The sequence below is a fragment of the Leguminivora glycinivorella genome, chromosome 4 (genome assembly GCF_023078275.1).
Source record: "Leguminivora glycinivorella isolate SPB_JAAS2020 chromosome 4, LegGlyc_1.1, whole genome shotgun sequence".
Taxonomy (NCBI): Eukaryota; Metazoa; Arthropoda; class Insecta; order Lepidoptera; family Tortricidae; genus Leguminivora; species Leguminivora glycinivorella.
Genome location: NC_062974.1, coordinates 6,576,603 through 6,594,359, shown reverse-complemented (window position 1 = coordinate 6,594,359; position 17,757 = coordinate 6,576,603). Strand labels below are relative to the sequence as shown.

The 17,757-nt window shown below is 38.8% G+C and overlaps 1 protein-coding gene across 1 annotated transcript; it reads left to right on the top strand.

The window, feature by feature from the left end:
• Positions 1–1,425: 1,425 nt before the first annotated feature.
• On the top strand, positions 1,426–2,774 carry LOC125225170. Its single transcript, XM_048128747.1, has 2 exons — positions 1,426–1,561; positions 1,861–2,774. The coding sequence occupies exons 1-2, from the start codon at positions 1,426–1,428 to the stop codon at positions 2,772–2,774; spliced, it is 1,050 nt and encodes a 349-aa protein (XP_047984704.1).
• The last annotated feature ends 14,983 nt before the right edge of the window (positions 2,775–17,757 follow it).

Sequence of the window (17,757 nt, the reverse complement as noted above, 5' to 3'; positions counted from 1 at the left end):
TCTCCCTATATCTGGAGAACGGCTAAACCGATTTCGACGGTCGAAGTGTCTTTGTATAGAGGGAGCGGGGAGGCGTATGGGAAAAATATGGAATTTGGTCTGCGACTCTTGGGTCAAAAAATGTTGGACGGCCTGGCTAAACGGCGGGAGATATTGGGGGGGTGCTCGACCAAATGTCATAGAAGACCCTGGGTAGTTTTTGAAGCCGCCATTTTTTTTTCAAAATGGCCGACTTTTTTTTTGTCGATTTTTCAAGTTTATCCTAGAGTGCTCAGATTTTGGTCATAGAATCTCTCTAGGGTCTAGAATAAACTGATATAAAATTTTTTTGAAAAATGCTACAAATGTGAAAAAAATTTCCACTTTTTTTGTATGGCAACTTTTAAACCGTAAGAGATAGCCGGGGGGTGCTCGATCAAATGTCATACAGGAGCCCGAGTAGAAAAAAGTTGCATCAAAAAAATTCAAAATGGCCGACTTTTTTTTTCAAGTTGGTCCGAGCGCGCTGAAATTTTGCATGCGGAGAGGTATGGGCCCCTAGAATACAAATGTCAAAAAATTTTTATCGAAAATCCAAGATGGCCGCCGTTATGGCAAAATAAATTCGCAGGAACGGAGCTCACCTTTAGGCTCCCACCCGGGCCAAATCCAAGTAATTTCACTGCGGGCATAAAGTGCTCCCATACAATTTCCTTACAAAAGTGTCTTAAACAAGCGTAACCGGCGGGCCGAAGGCCCGACGGTGGAGCTTCGGAGCCGAGCGAAGGCCGAAGGCCGAGCTCCGCGTAGGGCCTAAGGCCCGCCGTCCCTGATCGACTCGCCGGCGGTCCGGGAAGTTGTAAAAATACTTTCCAACTAAAATATTGATCCTAGCGAAAAATATTATAGAATCTTTCTTGTAGGAAATATTATGAAGATTAATTCTGTGAAACATTAGTTTTGGCTGTAAGCCACCGATTTCGAGTTATTAACAAAAAACGGCCCATGAAATCTATTCAAAAATACTTTCCAACTAAAATATTGATCCTAGTGAAAAATCTTATAGAACCTTTCTTGTAGAAAATATTATGTAGATTAATTCTGTCTAACATTATTTTTGCCTGTGAGCCACCGTTTTTGAGTTATCAACAAAAAACGGCTCAAATATTTATTTAAAAATACTTTCCAACTAAAAAATTGATCCTAGCGAAAAAAGTTATATAACCTTTCTTATAGGAAATTATATTTCTTAAGCTTCATTCTTCAGATATAAAAAACCAGGTAGTCCTTTAACCTACTAGGCAACTCATCGCATGTTTAAAGTGGGTAGTAATAAAACTCGAACAGGCCTATTCCCACTTCTCCACCTAGTCTAGGTGGGGAGTACGGCTTGCCGCCATTGCTCATTCTTTATTCTTGCGAGGCAACGAACGCACGTAAATCCAGATGCCTAAACGTAGTGCAGAAGAAAAAATAGCGCACTATACGCGAAAAATCCAAAGAATACAAGAAAAGAAACTCAAACGTATTCAACAAGTTTCAACAGTGTTGCCAAATTCTTCAGACTCTGAAGAAAAATCAGGTGAGTGTAATATTTTTCGTAAAAACCTACACTTTGTGGTCCAATATAATACATTTAGTACCGCGCGGGCCGTGAGTCCACGCCTGGTAGCTATAAACCTGGGGGGCGGCCGTGAGTCGTCACGAAGGTAAAACCTGCTTGGGGGTTGGCCGTGAGTCAACACGATAGCAATATATGAAAAAACTATGAAGATTATCCTTTAGATAAAAATACAATTAAAACACCTTATGGGTTTTTCTTGTAAACTAACTCATATTCTACCCTCAAATTAAATTACTTATTTTATTTTCTATTTTTAGACCACGAAGATGCTTCGGCGTTCGAAAATGTTAATGAAGAACCTGAAGGGTCTGCCGCAAATTCGAATGAGGAGACTCCACCGCCACCTCAAACTGAGGCAGGTGACGCCGAAACAGTCCCTGTAATAGACGCGGAGTTACTGACCGCTCTTGGGGAGGCCACGGACGAGGCTCCCAAATATGGTGAACAAATTCATCCGGATTTGGCTCAAAGATGGCTGCCTATATTACGTAAAGGTATGGACAAAAATGCCAAGGACGAACTGATCAAAGAGTACAGTATACCAGAAAACTGTAAACTACTAAGAGCTCCGTCATTAAATGCCGAGATCTCCGCGGCTGTTACAGACATAGCCAGAGGTCGTGATAAGAAAATCGAAGCAGAACAACAGCTCTTAGGCGTGGGCCTATCCGCTATAAATAGAGCCATGACCTTACTTTTAACTACCGACGACAAACAAAGTAAGGTCCGAGCGATAAAAACCCTATCTGACGGATGTCGCATCTTATCCGACCTTCATTTCTTACAGTCGCAGGCCAGAGTGAAACTAGTCACTCCAGGCTTAGATAAGGTCTTCCTTAATCTGATCCAAGATGTTGAGAGAGATGAGGCCCTGTTCGGCAGCAAACTGTCCGAAAAAATCAAGGCATCGAAAGCGATCGAAAAACAAAGCTCTCAGATTAAGAAGACTGTCGCGACACCAGCCACAAGTACATTCCAGGCTGCGGGCCCATCCTACGCTCGATACCGGGGAAACTGGTCGAGGCCCGCTCGCTTCCAACCGACGAGCCGACGGGGGCGCGGCGGGCCACGCTGGAGCGCGCCGGCAGCTCCGAGGTCGACGGCGCCGGCCAGCGCGCAAACGCAGCCCAAGGCAGCTTACACCAGGCCACGTGCACCAGCGCGCCAGTAACACAGGTACACGCCGGTCGGCTTAATGCTTTTTATAATTGTTGGGTAAATGTTACTAAAAATAGGACCGTATTGGACTGGATCCAGAACGGATTTCCTATTCCTTTCACGGGACCTGTTAACCAAACTGTGAAACCTGTTAATTCATTTTCACGTCAAGAGACGCATGAAATGAAATTAGCTATTCAAAATTTGATTGATCTAGGTGCTATCACTGAATGTCAACAAAGCGAGGATCAATTCATATCGAAGATTTTTCTAACCCCTAAATCAAATGGTGGTTATAGGTTCATCCTTAACCTAAAAAACCTGAACCAGTTCGTTTGTAAGTCTCATTTTAAAATGGAAGACTTTAGGACGGCTTCAAAGTTAATACCCAAAAATGGATTTATGGCTACCATCGATTTAAAAGAGGCATATCTACTTGTACCTATAGCGAAGGCCGATAGGAAGTACTTGAGATTCGAATTTAACAGTATAACATACGAATTTACCGCTTTGGCGTATGGACTTTCAGTGGCACCTAGAACTTTCACCAAAATAATGAAAGAAGTAATTACATTTTTAAGAAAGCAAGGTTTTACATCAACCGTATATTTAGATGATATTTTATGTGTCGGAAGGGATTACCACGAATGTAAACAAAACGTAGAAGATACTATCCGTCTACTAGAATGCTTAGGGTTTGTTGTAAATTACAACAAAAGTGCCTTACAGCCTCAACAGCACTGCAAATTTCTAGGCTTTGTTTACAATTCAGTGGAAATGTCAATATCTCTTCCTATAGAGAAACGTAACAACATAGCACAGCTACTGAAAAAGTTTATAAAATTACCTGTTTGCTCAATAAGAGAATATGCTCAATTGTTAGGAGTACTAACATCCGCATGCCCAGCAGCCAAATACGGATGGTTGTACACTAAATTGCTCGAAAGATATAAATTCTTGGCTATTCAAAAATATCAGAATTATGAAGCAAAAGTCAAACTACCCTCTGAAGTGTTACCCGACTTAATTTGGTGGAATAATAATATATACGAAGTTTCTTGCAATTTAGGCAACGTCAAATTCGATTTAGAAATTTTTACCGACGCATCCCGCACTGGGTGGGGTGCGTTTTGCGGCGGGGCGTGTGCAAACGGCGCATGGAAAACAGAAGAACAAGAATTCCATATAAATTATCTCGAATTGCTTGCGGTCTTTCTAGGTCTCAAATGCTTCGCGCGTGATAAACATAACTGTGCTTTGTTGTTACGTATCGATAATACCACTGCGATCAGTTACATTAATCGTATGGGAGGAATCCAGTTCCCCCACTTAAATGACATAACAAGGTCCATTTGGCAGTGGTGCGAAGAGCGTAAGATATGGATATTCGCCTCCTACATTAACACAAAGGATAATGTAGAAGCGGATAGGGAATCCAGGAGATTAAATCCAGATATTGAATGGAATTTGAGTATGGAAGCCTTTAAAGAAATATCCGAACAGTTTGGTTTGCCACAAATTGACCTTTTCGCTTCTCGCACCTCTGCCAAATGCCAGACATATGTATCATGGAAGCCAGACCCTGACGCTCTTACAGTTGACGCCTTTACTATCAGCTGGTACAATACACATTTTTACGCGTTCCCACCATTCGCGCTAGTTCTCAAATGTTTACATAAGATCATATACGACAAAGCCACGGGTATACTTGTATTCCCGTATTGGCCGTCCCAACCGTGGTTCCCACTATTAACACGATTGTTAATATCCGATTTATTATATTTTGATCCCAATAAGCACATTGATCAATTTCGTTGTTCCAGAATTCGAAGTCAGAAATTCACCCAGTTTACCCTGGCGGCCGCGAAGCTCTCCGGCGCGCGTTTTCAAGTAGAGGGACCCCCGACGCGTCACTGAGCCTCATGCTGGCTTCCATTTCGGAAAACACACTACGTCAGTATGACGTATCTTTTAAATTATGGTGGAAATTTTGTATTAATAATAATTTAAATTTTTATGAGGGTTCCATTTCCGCTATCCTTGGTTTTTTAACAGAGGAATTTAATAAAGGAGCATCATACGGATCATTAAATAGTCACAGATCCGCACTGTCGCTCCTACTTGGCTCTGTCATCACCTCAGATGACCAAATTAAAAGATTGTTAAAAGGTGTCTATAAATTAAAACCCACGATTCCTAAATATAGTAATACATGGGATCCTCAGATAGTCTTAAACCAGATAGCGTCATGGATCCCTAATAAAGAAATTTCTCTAGAAAAATTAACTAAAAAATTGGCGATCTTGTTAGCAATATGCACTGCACACAGAGTACAGACGCTTTCATGTATTAAAATAGAAAACATTATTGTAAACCCTAATGGCGTCAAGATTATGATTTATGATATTATTAAAACATCAGCCGCAGGGCGTGATCAGCCAACTTTGTTCCTACCATATTTCCATGATAACAGAAACATATGTCCCGCGACTGTTATAGTTGATTATCTTTACGTAACATCTAACTTCAGAAATGAAAGCACCCAAAATTTGTTATTAACATTTAAAAAACCGTATAAAAACGCATCTGCTCAATCCATTAGCAGGTGGATTAAGCAAGTGCTTGGCGAGAGCGGCATCGAAGTCGCGACATTTAGCGCGCACAGCACGCGTCATGCCGCGACGTCGGCCGCACACCGCGCGGGCATTTCGCTCGATGCTATCCGGAAGGCTGCAGGCTGGTCGAAAACCTCAGAGACTTTTGCCAAATTTTACAACCGCCCACTTGTTGATGAGGGCGATTTTGCAAGAGCCATTTGCCTTCCGGATAAGAATTGATTACAAAAAATTGATTGTAGTATTACGATACTTGTCTATAAATATATTTCTAATAATAAATGATGATAATTGAAGAAAATTCTAGTTTTTTATTGAATGCGAAATGCAGCAAAACTTTCATCTCTTAACATCTACCTGGTTTTTTATATCTGAAGAATGAAGCTTAAGAAATATAATACATGATCAAACGAACTTCAGAGTGAAGTTCGATCAGTATTATATGAGTAAGCTTCATTCGAAGATATAGTTTCCCTCCCTCCCAAAACCCAGAAAGAAAGTTTTGCTTTAGGAAAAATAGTCTCTAAAAAGAATGAGCAATGGCGGCAAGCCGTACTCCCCACCTAGACTAGGTGGAGAAGTGGGAATAGGCCTGTTCGAGTTTTATTACTACCCACTTTAAACATGCGATGAGTTGCCTAGTAGGTTAAAGGACTACCTGGTTTTTTATATCTTCGAATGAAGCTTACTCATATAATACTGATCGAACTTCACTCTGAAGTTCGTTTGATCATGTATTTTATGTAGATATTTTCTGTTTAACATAATTTTTTGCTGTGGGCCACCGTTTACGAGGTATTGACGAAAAACGGAGCATGTAATCGATTAAAAAAAACTTTCTTTCTAAATTATCCGTTTATATATTGATCCTATCGAAAAAACGTACATAACCTTTCTTGTAGGAAATTTTAAGTAGATATTTTCTGTTTAACATATTTTTTCGCTGTGGGCCACCGTTTACGAGTTATTTACGAAAAACTAAAATAATGACTTTCAAGATCGAATGGCAGGGTACGGACCCCACCTCATGTCATGGCATTATTTTTCCATGGCTATTTAGACCCCCATCTTTCACTGGTAAAAATGACAGACTGCCTCAAGAACCTTTTTTGGAATTTTTTTTTACCACTTTGTACCGTTCTGGCACGGTGAAGGACCCGGCCAAATGATCTGGCATAAATACTATGCGACTTCTGAGGAACTCTATTTTCACTTTTTAATAATTCCAGGTTGCCTCAAACACCTTTTTTGGGCCTCAAAAAATTAAATCTTTAAAAATTCATAGCTCGATAAAGCCCCGCTCCCCAGCTGCCAGACTTGCAGACCTGATGTTGGCTATGATCAGAGAAGCATCTGAGCACCTTTCCAGGTTGCCTCAAGGACCTACTCCAAAATCCTGCCAGCTCTCCGTCTATACATATAGCTGCCAATTTTCATTACGCTACGATCCTTGGAAGATGGTTAAATTAGCCTCCGCAGATTCCATTACATAGTTAGTTACATACACGACGACCTAATAAAAGCGTGTTAAAAATAAACTAGATTAGTATTAGCATTAAACATTAATGATTTTTGTACAAACAGGAGAACCTCAAAAAATGGTCTGACTAGACGAAAACATATGAATCGGGGCTAGTACTTACCTAACGAAAAATGATCATATTTACTTTGCTCCTCTGGAATATTAAGGTTATTGGGTATGCTGCGTTTCTGTTAAATGATGATGCCTTTAAAATCCCCCCGGGAATAAATAAAATCCTGGAAAAAATCCCGGGTGCCGATATGATGACTGGTGCCCGTGTGGTGACGGGTTAAGAATCTCACCACCCCTTTCTTCCCGTGGGTGTCGTAAAAGCCGACTACGGGATATGGCCTAAATTGTGGCGTAGGCGAGGCGAGAGGCTGGCAACCTGATGTCACTTCAATGTCACAGTTGTGTTTTCATTCAACCCCTTATTTGCCAAGGGTGGCACTGAAACTTGAGTAGTTTCATGTGCTCTGTCTGCCCCTTTGGGAGACAGCGTGATTGTAGGTATGTCCCTTTAAAATTAAAATCTAAAGTGATATTCTTGACGGACTCTCGCACTTACTAATTTTTTATGCATGAGAACGATGAATTTTGGTTTCGAATTTAACCAAAAGTATCACTACCGAGTTCCTGATAATAAACCGAACGACGTGTCGAATTTAACGGAAACCAAAAAAAACACAATGTGTAAATGGTTTCATAAAAAAAAAGACGCGACGGTGTAAGTTCCAGCCACGCCCCACGAAGAGGCGCGTTGAGAAACACTTCAGCCACAACTGGTGCCGTCTGCTACCCTCATTCAGACCTAAAGGATATCGTACACTACACGTTACAAGCAATGATAAGCTGGAAAGAAAAATGATGGACGAAGAACACGAAACTTCAGGCCGCCTATATTCCTAAATAAAGTAGACATATGAAAAAACACAGTAGCACATGAAACTCATCAAGCTTCTGTGCCATTCTTAGCAAAAGTGGTTGAAAGAAAACTAAATTGTGATATTGCAATGACATACCAGAATGACCGGATCAGGGTACGTTGACAAATCGTCACTACTTTTAAAAAATCTCGTATCTCACGCTGTTCGTCAAAGTTAAAACGCAGTAAGTCTATATGCATTCCATACATACTTACTACAATTTTCTTTTCATTGACAGACGAAGATACAAGTTTTTTTAAAAGTAGTGACGAAATGCACAAACGCTAACGATAATATCGTTAAAATAAAACTATGGAAACGGATTAAATCGCGTATAATGAATTTACAATTCATCCAGATGTTTCGAACACTTTACAGCGTTCGTGGTCAACGGGTGACTGAGGAAAAATTACAATGTGCAAAAGCTACCCACATACAAGAAATATTAACGAACCATGACCATAAATAATATAGATTTCTAAGGCAGGTTCACACACTATAAATAAAGCTAGTTATAGAATATTCAAAAAATTAACCATTACTATGGTAAAAAAAAACAATTAATCTACACAAAATTGACCAAAACAAATTGCAAATGTCCAACACCATACAAAATAAAAAAAACCGGCCAAGAGCGTGTCGGGCCACGCTCAGTGTAGGGTTCCGTAGTTTTCCGTATTTTTCTCAAAAACTACTGAACCTATCAAGTTCAAAATAATTTTCCTAGAAAGTCTTTATAAAGTTCTACTTTTGTAATTTTTTTCATATTTTTTAAACATAATGGTTCAAAAGTTAGAGGGGGGGGGGTCGCACTTTGTTTTCCTTTAGGAGCGATTATTTCTGAAAATATTAATATTATCAAAAAACTATCTTAGTAAACCCTTATTCATTTTTAAATACCTATCCAACATATATCACACGTTGGCGTTGGAATGAAAAAAAAAAAAATCAGCCCCCACTTTACATGTAGGGGGAGTACCCTAATATTTTTTTTTTCCATTTTTTATTTTTGCACTTTGTTGGCGTGATTGATATACATATTGGTACCAAATTACCTTTCTAGTGCTAACGGTTACTGAGATTATCCGCGGACGGACGGACGGACAGACAGACATGGCGAAACTATAAGGGTTCCTAGTTGACTACGGAACCCTAACAAATGCCTTGCAGTCTTCGTCGTACTTAGTTAATAATCGTCGTCCTGATAATATCGTTATTGTTATCTCTATTGCTCTTCCGTATCAGCGCGACAGTGTGACTGCGTTTCGGTCGGTTCGATTTATCTTATACTTTTAAACGAGCAATTCTTGTATATTTATTTATTTATTTATATATACCGACGATCTCGGAAACCGCTCTAACGATTTCGCTGAAATTTGTTATGTGGGGGTTTTCGGGGGTGAAAAATCGATCTAGCGTAGCCTTAGATCCCGGAAAACGCGAATTTTCGAGTTTTCATAAGTTTTTCTTTCGCGTTAGTAAACGTAAAATATGGTCGTTAATTTCGCCGCGCGCGCATCGATTCAGCTTAGCTCAGTCGTACGAGGTCGCTCTAATGTACGCAGATAGATCGTAGGTGTCAGGGTTTCGAATCCCGGCCAGAAATTAAGTTTTTGTTTTTTGTCTTTTTTTTTGTTTTTGTATTTATAAGAGTTTTTTTTTAATCTAAAGACGTGATATATTAAAATAGAACCGAGCGAAGCTCGGTCGCCCAGATACTGAAATTAAAATTGCACGAAACGCTTGGCGAGGAACAGAAGCCTATGGAGGAATCTGGACTTCAAGTGATGCACAATATATCTAGGCAACCTATTTGTAATGTGTCCGTGTTAATATTTTATACTATCACAAGAAATAACAAACGATAGTAAATTTATTATTTCTTGACAGCGTATCTTTATCATCATCATCGTCCTATCAGCCCTCTATCGCCCACTGGTGAGCATAGGCCTCTCTTCTAATACGCCACTTCTCCTGGTCCTGAGCTAAGCTTATCAAGCATATCTTAGACCATATTAATGCTTTAGTTTTATTGCAATTTCCGGCCCGTACCGGTCAACAATATATTGATTTAGACTAACACGAGTCTACCCGTGACCACGAACATAATGTGATGTTCGAAACGTCGGGCCTAATATAAATGTAAGTGTTTACGCGATTAAGTCCCGTTTTGTTCTAAAATTATGAGTGCAAATCGTGTTAGTCTAAATCAACATATTAATGCTGTGGCCACAGGACAACATAATTATTTCCCTCCTCTGAGAGTCTAAGAGACTGCATCAGTGTGTTTGAACCCTAAGCATCTAAGCGGCTAGGAATTGTAAGTGCAATTGTATAATGTTAAGTTAAAAATGTAACAGCTTACATCTCGAGAGAGCAAATTATACTTTTTGTTGTGAAGAACACGATCTAGCTAAGTAAAGTATAACTATTATAATAATTATATACTTTTGACCCACCCTGATACGCACGGGTATTATATACACATAAATCTTCCTCTTGAATACCACGTCGGTGGCAAACAGGTATATGGTCCGCCTGATGGAAAGCGGTTACCGTAACTTATGGAAACCTGAAACTGAAGGGGTGTCACATGCGCGTTGCCGACCCATCTGATTCTCTCTTTCTATTGAAAAGACCGCAATAGTACATTACATCAGAGGCCGGGAAAATGAGGATTTCCGGTCAAGTGGGTATATAGGGCGGATAGGGATACGAGGCCGGGAATCCGTTTTCACGCCGAGGCATGTATAGTGCTTTTCTCAAACATACAATGAAATAAAATAAAAATGCTCTAAAGGACAATATTTAAAAAAAAAAGTTACTTTGCAGGCCTAGGCCTAAAAAATAATATGACATCCCTTTACAGTCCTCTCGAGTTGTTGCGCCCAAAAAGCGATACTTCCCAGCCAATTTTAAGGAACGTAAAGACAATATTTCATTACATGTTTGAGAAAATGTATTTTACTTCTCGTGTGTTAAAAAACTCGCAAGTTCAGGATTCTATTCTCGAACCACTCGCTTCGCTCGTGGTTCAACTGTAGAATCCTTTCGCTTGCTCGTTTTTCAATTTCACACTCGGCGTTAAAATACAACTTTGCCGCCTTGTATAACAAATAACTATTCTTTTTTCCGCGTATCAAAATTTCCAGTTTGCATAGGCTGACAGAAGTTATTTTCTCTAACGTACAGCGGGGCCATTTCGACAATTTGTTTTATGTTCCAATGTTTGCATTCTTAATTAGAGATTCTACCGGTAACATGGCACGCATGTTCAGTGGATACATGTTGAACTAAATTTAATAGTGTAATCATGGAAATAATTGATCATGTCCCCTAGTCGGAATTTGTCCCACTGTACCTAACTTTTAATAAATTTTATCAAACAACATTTTAACTTGCGTAAATAATGTAACGTCTAAAAGCAAGATCCAAACAAAGCATTTCATACGAGTTTTACGCTACTTGCGTACTAATAAAGAAACCCATTAAGAAATTTTAGCATAAAAACCTTGTAAACATCTTTTCTCTCTGTTTTTTACTGTGTATTTATACGATTTCTTCCATACTAATATTATAAATGGGAAAGTGTGTCTGTTTGTTTGTCCGTCTTTCACGGCAAAACGGAGCGATAAATCGATTTTTTAAGTGCAGATAGTTGAAAAGATGGAAAGAGACATAGGCAACTTTTTGTCTCTTTCCAACCTCCCACTTCCCTAAAATAGAAGGTGGAAGTGTGTATGGAATATTCCGCAAAACCATATCCACTTTTAAAATTCACCTTCGTAAATTCATACTGGCTAAGCAAAAATGCAACACTTAGGCAATCGTGCACACTCACACATATTTACATTTACACACATTACACACAAACACTAAGTTTTAAGCTAACTTTGTTTTATTTAGTATTTATTTTTCATTAACAATTTGTATACATATAGTCCATTTACTGAGTGCCACCTAGTCCAACTCCTGGTCCTTACTGAAAATCAGCGTCGCGGAGCGGGCCATGTGGCTCACGCCGAGACACCCAGCTGAGTAATGACCTTTTAGCGCAATCCACTATTATGTACAATTAGATTAAGCTAGTTATAAGTATGCTGTGCTAATAAACGTCTTTTCTTTCTTTCTTTCTTTCAATTTTTGAATTTAACGCGAGCGAAGCCGCGGGCAAAAAAAGCTAGTAATATATAACTATCGTAGGCGTTAGAAAGTAGGTATTTGTACATATAAAAAGCAACAAATGTGTTACTGCAAATTTGAACTTTAAGTATATGTATAACCTCTAAAATTAGCTCTAAATAGACACTATATTCGTCGAATTCAGAAACCTCCTCCTTTTTGAAGTCGGTTAAAAATACGCCATTTTTGATCTTACGACAAATACAGCGTTTCACTCAAATCTTCGACGTATGTCAAAATTCTAATAAACTAATTGGGAAAGATAATTAACAATACATAATTCGTAAAAAATCAAGAGTGAACAGGCATCTTCTGGGCGAGCTCACTCCATCGTAGGCCACGTCTTTGCCTTTGGCTAGTCTGTGGTCAAGAGTAAGCCCATTTTTATAAAAAAAAAAAACGTTTGACTTATTGTCTTTTTCAGCGCGTCAAACTATATCCATACCAAATCTCGTTTTAATCGAACTAGCAGTTTGAAAGTAAAAAGGCCAGATGCCGTAGCCGAATGGCATTTCTGCGACGCGAAACGGAAACGAAACGCCGCGAAAGGTAGTCTGGCTCTGTTGCGCCAACACGCAAGAGCGATAGAGATAGATATCTACGAGCGTTTCGTTTCGTGAGCGTTTGTGCCATTCGGCTACGTATCCTGGATACGTTACCTTTCGCTGCTTTCGCAGCGTTTCGTTTTCATTTCACGTCGCAGAAATGCCATTCGGCTATTTCGGCTACAGCACCAGAGTTTGTTTTAATAAAAACTAAAGTTAGCAGCTGGTTCGATTCGTTACCGGCTTTTGGCATTGATGACTTTTCCATTTGTATTGCTAGGACATCTTTTTTACGGTACAATTTACCTCCACTTGAATAACTGTTTCTCACTATCACTAAGTATCATGTGACGAGAAAGGTGTACGAATGAATGTGGAAGGACGTAACGGGAGAGGAAAACTGAGGAAGAGGTGGACTGGGTGAGATATGATATGAAAAGCAAACAAGTTAAGACGCTACAGGAGTGAAAACGCTAAAATAGAAAGGATCCCGCTTTCTATTTGGGAATTTTAGTTAAATAACTGTTATTAACTAGACTTATCCAAAAAAAATTGTCCATTCAGAACAACTCAGTTACTTTAAATATTGTGAAAAAATCTTTAAAATCGATGTTCCGCTCTCGTTAGTCCTTCAAAACTTAATCGTAACGAAATTTGAGAATCTGAATAATAATGAAATTATTATGTGTCGGACCGTTTAGTTTTTTTTTTACTATTTGTTACCAATTTTGAATACCACACCTTTTTTTGCGCCATAATCAATAAGGCCGTTTTTGGAAATTGTTGATGGGCTAGCGTCTTTAATTAACTTTTTAACAAAAAATAAAACCGCCTTCAAAAATAAGCGCGTTAAAAAACACGGAGAAACTAAAAAGCCAAAAATAACAAACCTTTGAATTCAGATTTCTTATCAGATTGCAATAATCTAAACATCCAAATTATAAACAAATCAATTATTTTTGAAGTCGGTACCAGACCTGTTTGCCCCTTCCAACCATACGCAGGCTGGCCCCGCCTTCAAAAATAATTGATTTGTTTATAATTTGGATGTTTAGATAATTGCAATCTGATAAGAAATCTGAATTCAAAGGTTTGTTATTTTTGGCTTTTTAGTTTCTCCGTGTTTTGTAACGCGCTTATTTTTGAAGGCGGTTTTATTTTTTGTTAAAAAGTTAATTTATTTGTTGATTTTTAGTGGTTCCTAGTGATATTATATGTATCAGTCCGAATATATGTACAGTAGTGAAAGAATTATCCTTTAACTCCTAACCATTGAGGAGTTGACCTTCCATCATCAGCTCAGCCACATAAAATTACTACCGTCAGGCGTAAATACTGGTGTACCTTTGAAAAATACACTAAAAACCTTACATGTGCCTATAACATTTGAAGAGTTCCCTCGATTTCTCCAAGATACCATCATCAGACCCTGACTTGTGTCAATGGGACCATCTCGGGATTATACCCGTTCGATCAAAAAAAAATTTTTGAAAATCGATCCAGGATTCTCGGAGATATCGAGTAACATACATACAAAAAAAAAAAAAAAAAAACATTCAGTCGAATTGAGAACCTCCTCCTTTTTTGAAGTCGGTTAAAAACAAGAACATGTCCATCTCGGACACTGGCGATCAAATATATGAAAGAGGCGCGTTCCTAGCACACAGTCTAAGCTAGTGTAGGTGAACGCGTACTGAGCCGTGGAAACGGCCAAGCACACACGCGAAGAGTGCCCTGCGTGGGCGGAGCCTCGCGCAGCCCTGTCCGCGGCAATAGGGGATGACCTCACACTGCCGACAATAATCCGCCGCATGGTCGACAGTGAAGAGTCATGGGCTGCTGTGATGTGGGCTGATGTGTTCACCATGTGATGAAATTTTTTACCATTCTGTCGTAGTACAATCCAAGGTAAAGGTACTTACTTGTACATTGTACGGTGACCTCATATAAAATAACGACAGCCCGTCTTCTGGTATAGTGCACTAGGTGGCACTAGTATCGCTGTAAGACCCAAAAATCTACTCATCAAAAATGTAGGCCGTTGTACAAGAGTTTCGCACATTTGGACTGTTAAATGTAAACATGACATGAATATCGGCTTTCCACACAAACTTATTATTTTTAACCCCCGACGCAAAAACGAAGGGGTGTTATAAGTTTGACGTGTCTGTCTGTCTGTCTGTCTGTCTGTCTGTCTGTCCGTCCGTCTGTCTGTCTGTTTGTCTGTGTGTGTGTCTGTCTGTGGCATCGTAGCTCCCGAACGAATGAACCGATTTAGATTTATTTTTTTTGTCTGAAAGCTGAGTTAGTCGGGAGTGTTCTTAGCCATGTTTCATGAAAATCGGTCCACTATGTCGCGGTCGGGGGTTGTTTCAAAATTTTAATTTTGTGGTTAGGTTATTAAAAGTATCATCTCTGGCGGTCGGGGTGGTGTAGCGGTCGAACACGTCAGCCGCGATAGCTGGCGACCCGGGTTCGATTCCCGGCTTCACCACCAGTGGGCTTGATCGCTTTTTCTTTAGTGTATGGTATCTATTTCAGTTTATAATTTATATACCTACAGTAGTGTTACTACTTAACAAAAAAACAAATCAAAAAAATATTTAATAAAATAATTTGATTTGTTCCCTACATCGAGTATCATCTCCGATTGAAGTTTTTTTTTTACTTAGCCATTCCACTCTGAACTTGGTCAGTTTTTGGTTTGTTTTAGCCAATGCAATAATGTAAAAATCGCTCCATACGTAAAAAAAATGTGTCCCCCCGGTCTAACTTTTGAACCGTAAGTTTGAAATATATGAAAAGAAATCACAAAAGTATAGAAATTTATAAAGACTTTCTAAGAGAATTATTTAGAACTTGATAGGTTGAACAGTTTTTGAAAAAAAATACGGGAAACTAATGGAACCCTACTACACTGAGCGTGGCCGACACGCTCTTGGCCGGTTTTTATAAACCTATCAAAACATTGTTTCCTAAAAAAAAACATTCAGTCGAATTGAGAACCTCCTCCTTTTTTGAAGTCGGTTAAAAAAAAGTGTAGTTAAACGGAAAAGCTAATTTTCCGCCATACATACAAACAATTGGTGGTTCAACATAAATGGTGGAGGGTAGAATAATTTTTCTGCCAACAAACTGCTGTGCAGTTTGGCAGATAAGTACAAAACTTGTTGTAATTTTTTTCTTTGTTTATAACGAAATAAAAAAAAAAAATTAAAACGTCACTGTGATCACTATTAACGCTGAAAAAAAAATCTCTTTTCAAGGGTGCTGTGACAAAAAAAAAACTAAACGTCTGGAAAAAAAATTGTATGAGATACTGGATACGGTCCGGCTTCCTAGTGGATCGAGGCCCAAGGACGTCTTCAGTTCAGGCTATTCACAGACGATGTCATTACTAATTCCGCAGGCAGCTCTACTCTGGGTTGAGGTGTGCCTCGTATTTGTGCATACGTAAACTGACTATGAAATTGGAATTTGATACAAGGCCTTCAGATACCTTTACCCCCTTATTCATAAACGTACTCTAAAGTTATCAACCCAAGTAGCACAGATAGCTGTATAACTGCACACATTAGGTTCTATTCGTAACTTTACGCGTTTTAGCACTGTTATAAGAGCATTCAGAGGAACCTTCGGCTGCATAGTAGCATTCAGTGAAATTTAAACAGCTTAAGCAGTTTAAGAGCTGCATTACGGTGGAGAACAGTACCACTAATTCGCCAATAGTGCTGTAATGGTATATTTGCAACGACATTATTCAGCTATTAGCATTTTTGACAGCCTAGAATGTAATAAGAGCTGCGTAGTAGATCACACTACTCCAAAAGCGATATAAGAAGCCACTTGTGACCTTTTAAAACGCTGACTTTTTAAGATAGCACATGTGGACCATTAAAGAGCCAAAAGAGGTATAATGGAGAAAATGTGGCGTATAATACTGCTTAGAGTTGAACATTTATACCACAAATCAGCCTTTATATCGCCTTTATTATTATCTGAATAGCGGCTGTTTAAAACACCCACTAGACGCCTGGTAGCTATTTTGTGGGGCACTTGTGTACCGTAATAACGGCTATTGCTTTATGTGGTACACGCGTAGATTATTAACTAGGAATAAGCTGAATAAATGTTATTTTATGGTAACTTGTAACCTCCTCGTCTTTATTATGAATCCACCATTTTCATCGCTTAACCTATAAATACATCCTGATTAATTTCGACTTTTATGATATTTTGGGTATAAATTATGAATGTATTGTATCAGTTATTACTTTTTAAAACCATAATGCTTACTTTGTATTGTATAAATGTCTCCAAAACACAAAAAAAATATTTCATCACATCTTATTTATTTATTGTAACTAATTAAATACTGAATATTTACGTGGCGCATTAAAATTTTGTTAGTAAATATGTATATATAATGTCGGTAAACTTTCATTCCCAAACATATTTGCATAAGATATACAAAACAAAACGTGGTTACCAATAACCAACAGATAAACCATTCACCATTAAAGTTTCACTCACTAAAGTTCCAACCAAATAGCTAGAATATAAGTAAAAATTTGTTTGCATTTCACCTAAATGTATGAAATCACGTATATAATGTGACCCTTTAGCTGAGTAAGTGGCTACTTGTGTTCTCTTATTTTGCCGATATTCAGCCCTTATAACTCTTGCCAGCCTTATACCCCTGTTACATTGCTGCTATACCGCTTTTGCTGAGTAAGTGGCTACTTGTGTTCTTTTATTCTGCCGATATTCAGCCCTTATAACTCTTGCCACCCTTATACCCCTGTTACATTGCTGCTATACCGCTTTTAAAGCACTATGTACCCTTAAGGCTGTCTAATTTGTGCCCATTTAAGAGTATTAAGGGCTGTCATAGCTATTATAGAGCTTTTACATAGCTCTTTATGTACCTTTATTACAGCCTAAAGCGTTAAAAAATGCCTTTATTCAGCTGTTATACAGCAAATGTGTGTTACTTGGGAAGGCGATAAAGTTCGTTTGTCCCTCTCCGACGTATTGGTGTGATAGAAAGGGAGAAACGAACTTAATCGGCTTGATACCTTTAGTGTACGTTTATTATGAATAAGGGGGTTACCTACTCTTTATCTTGCGGCGTCCGACTGTGAACCGTAATATGAGTTGAAGTGGGTTTTAGACATGTTTTTTTTTGTTTGTTGTTAGTGAAAGC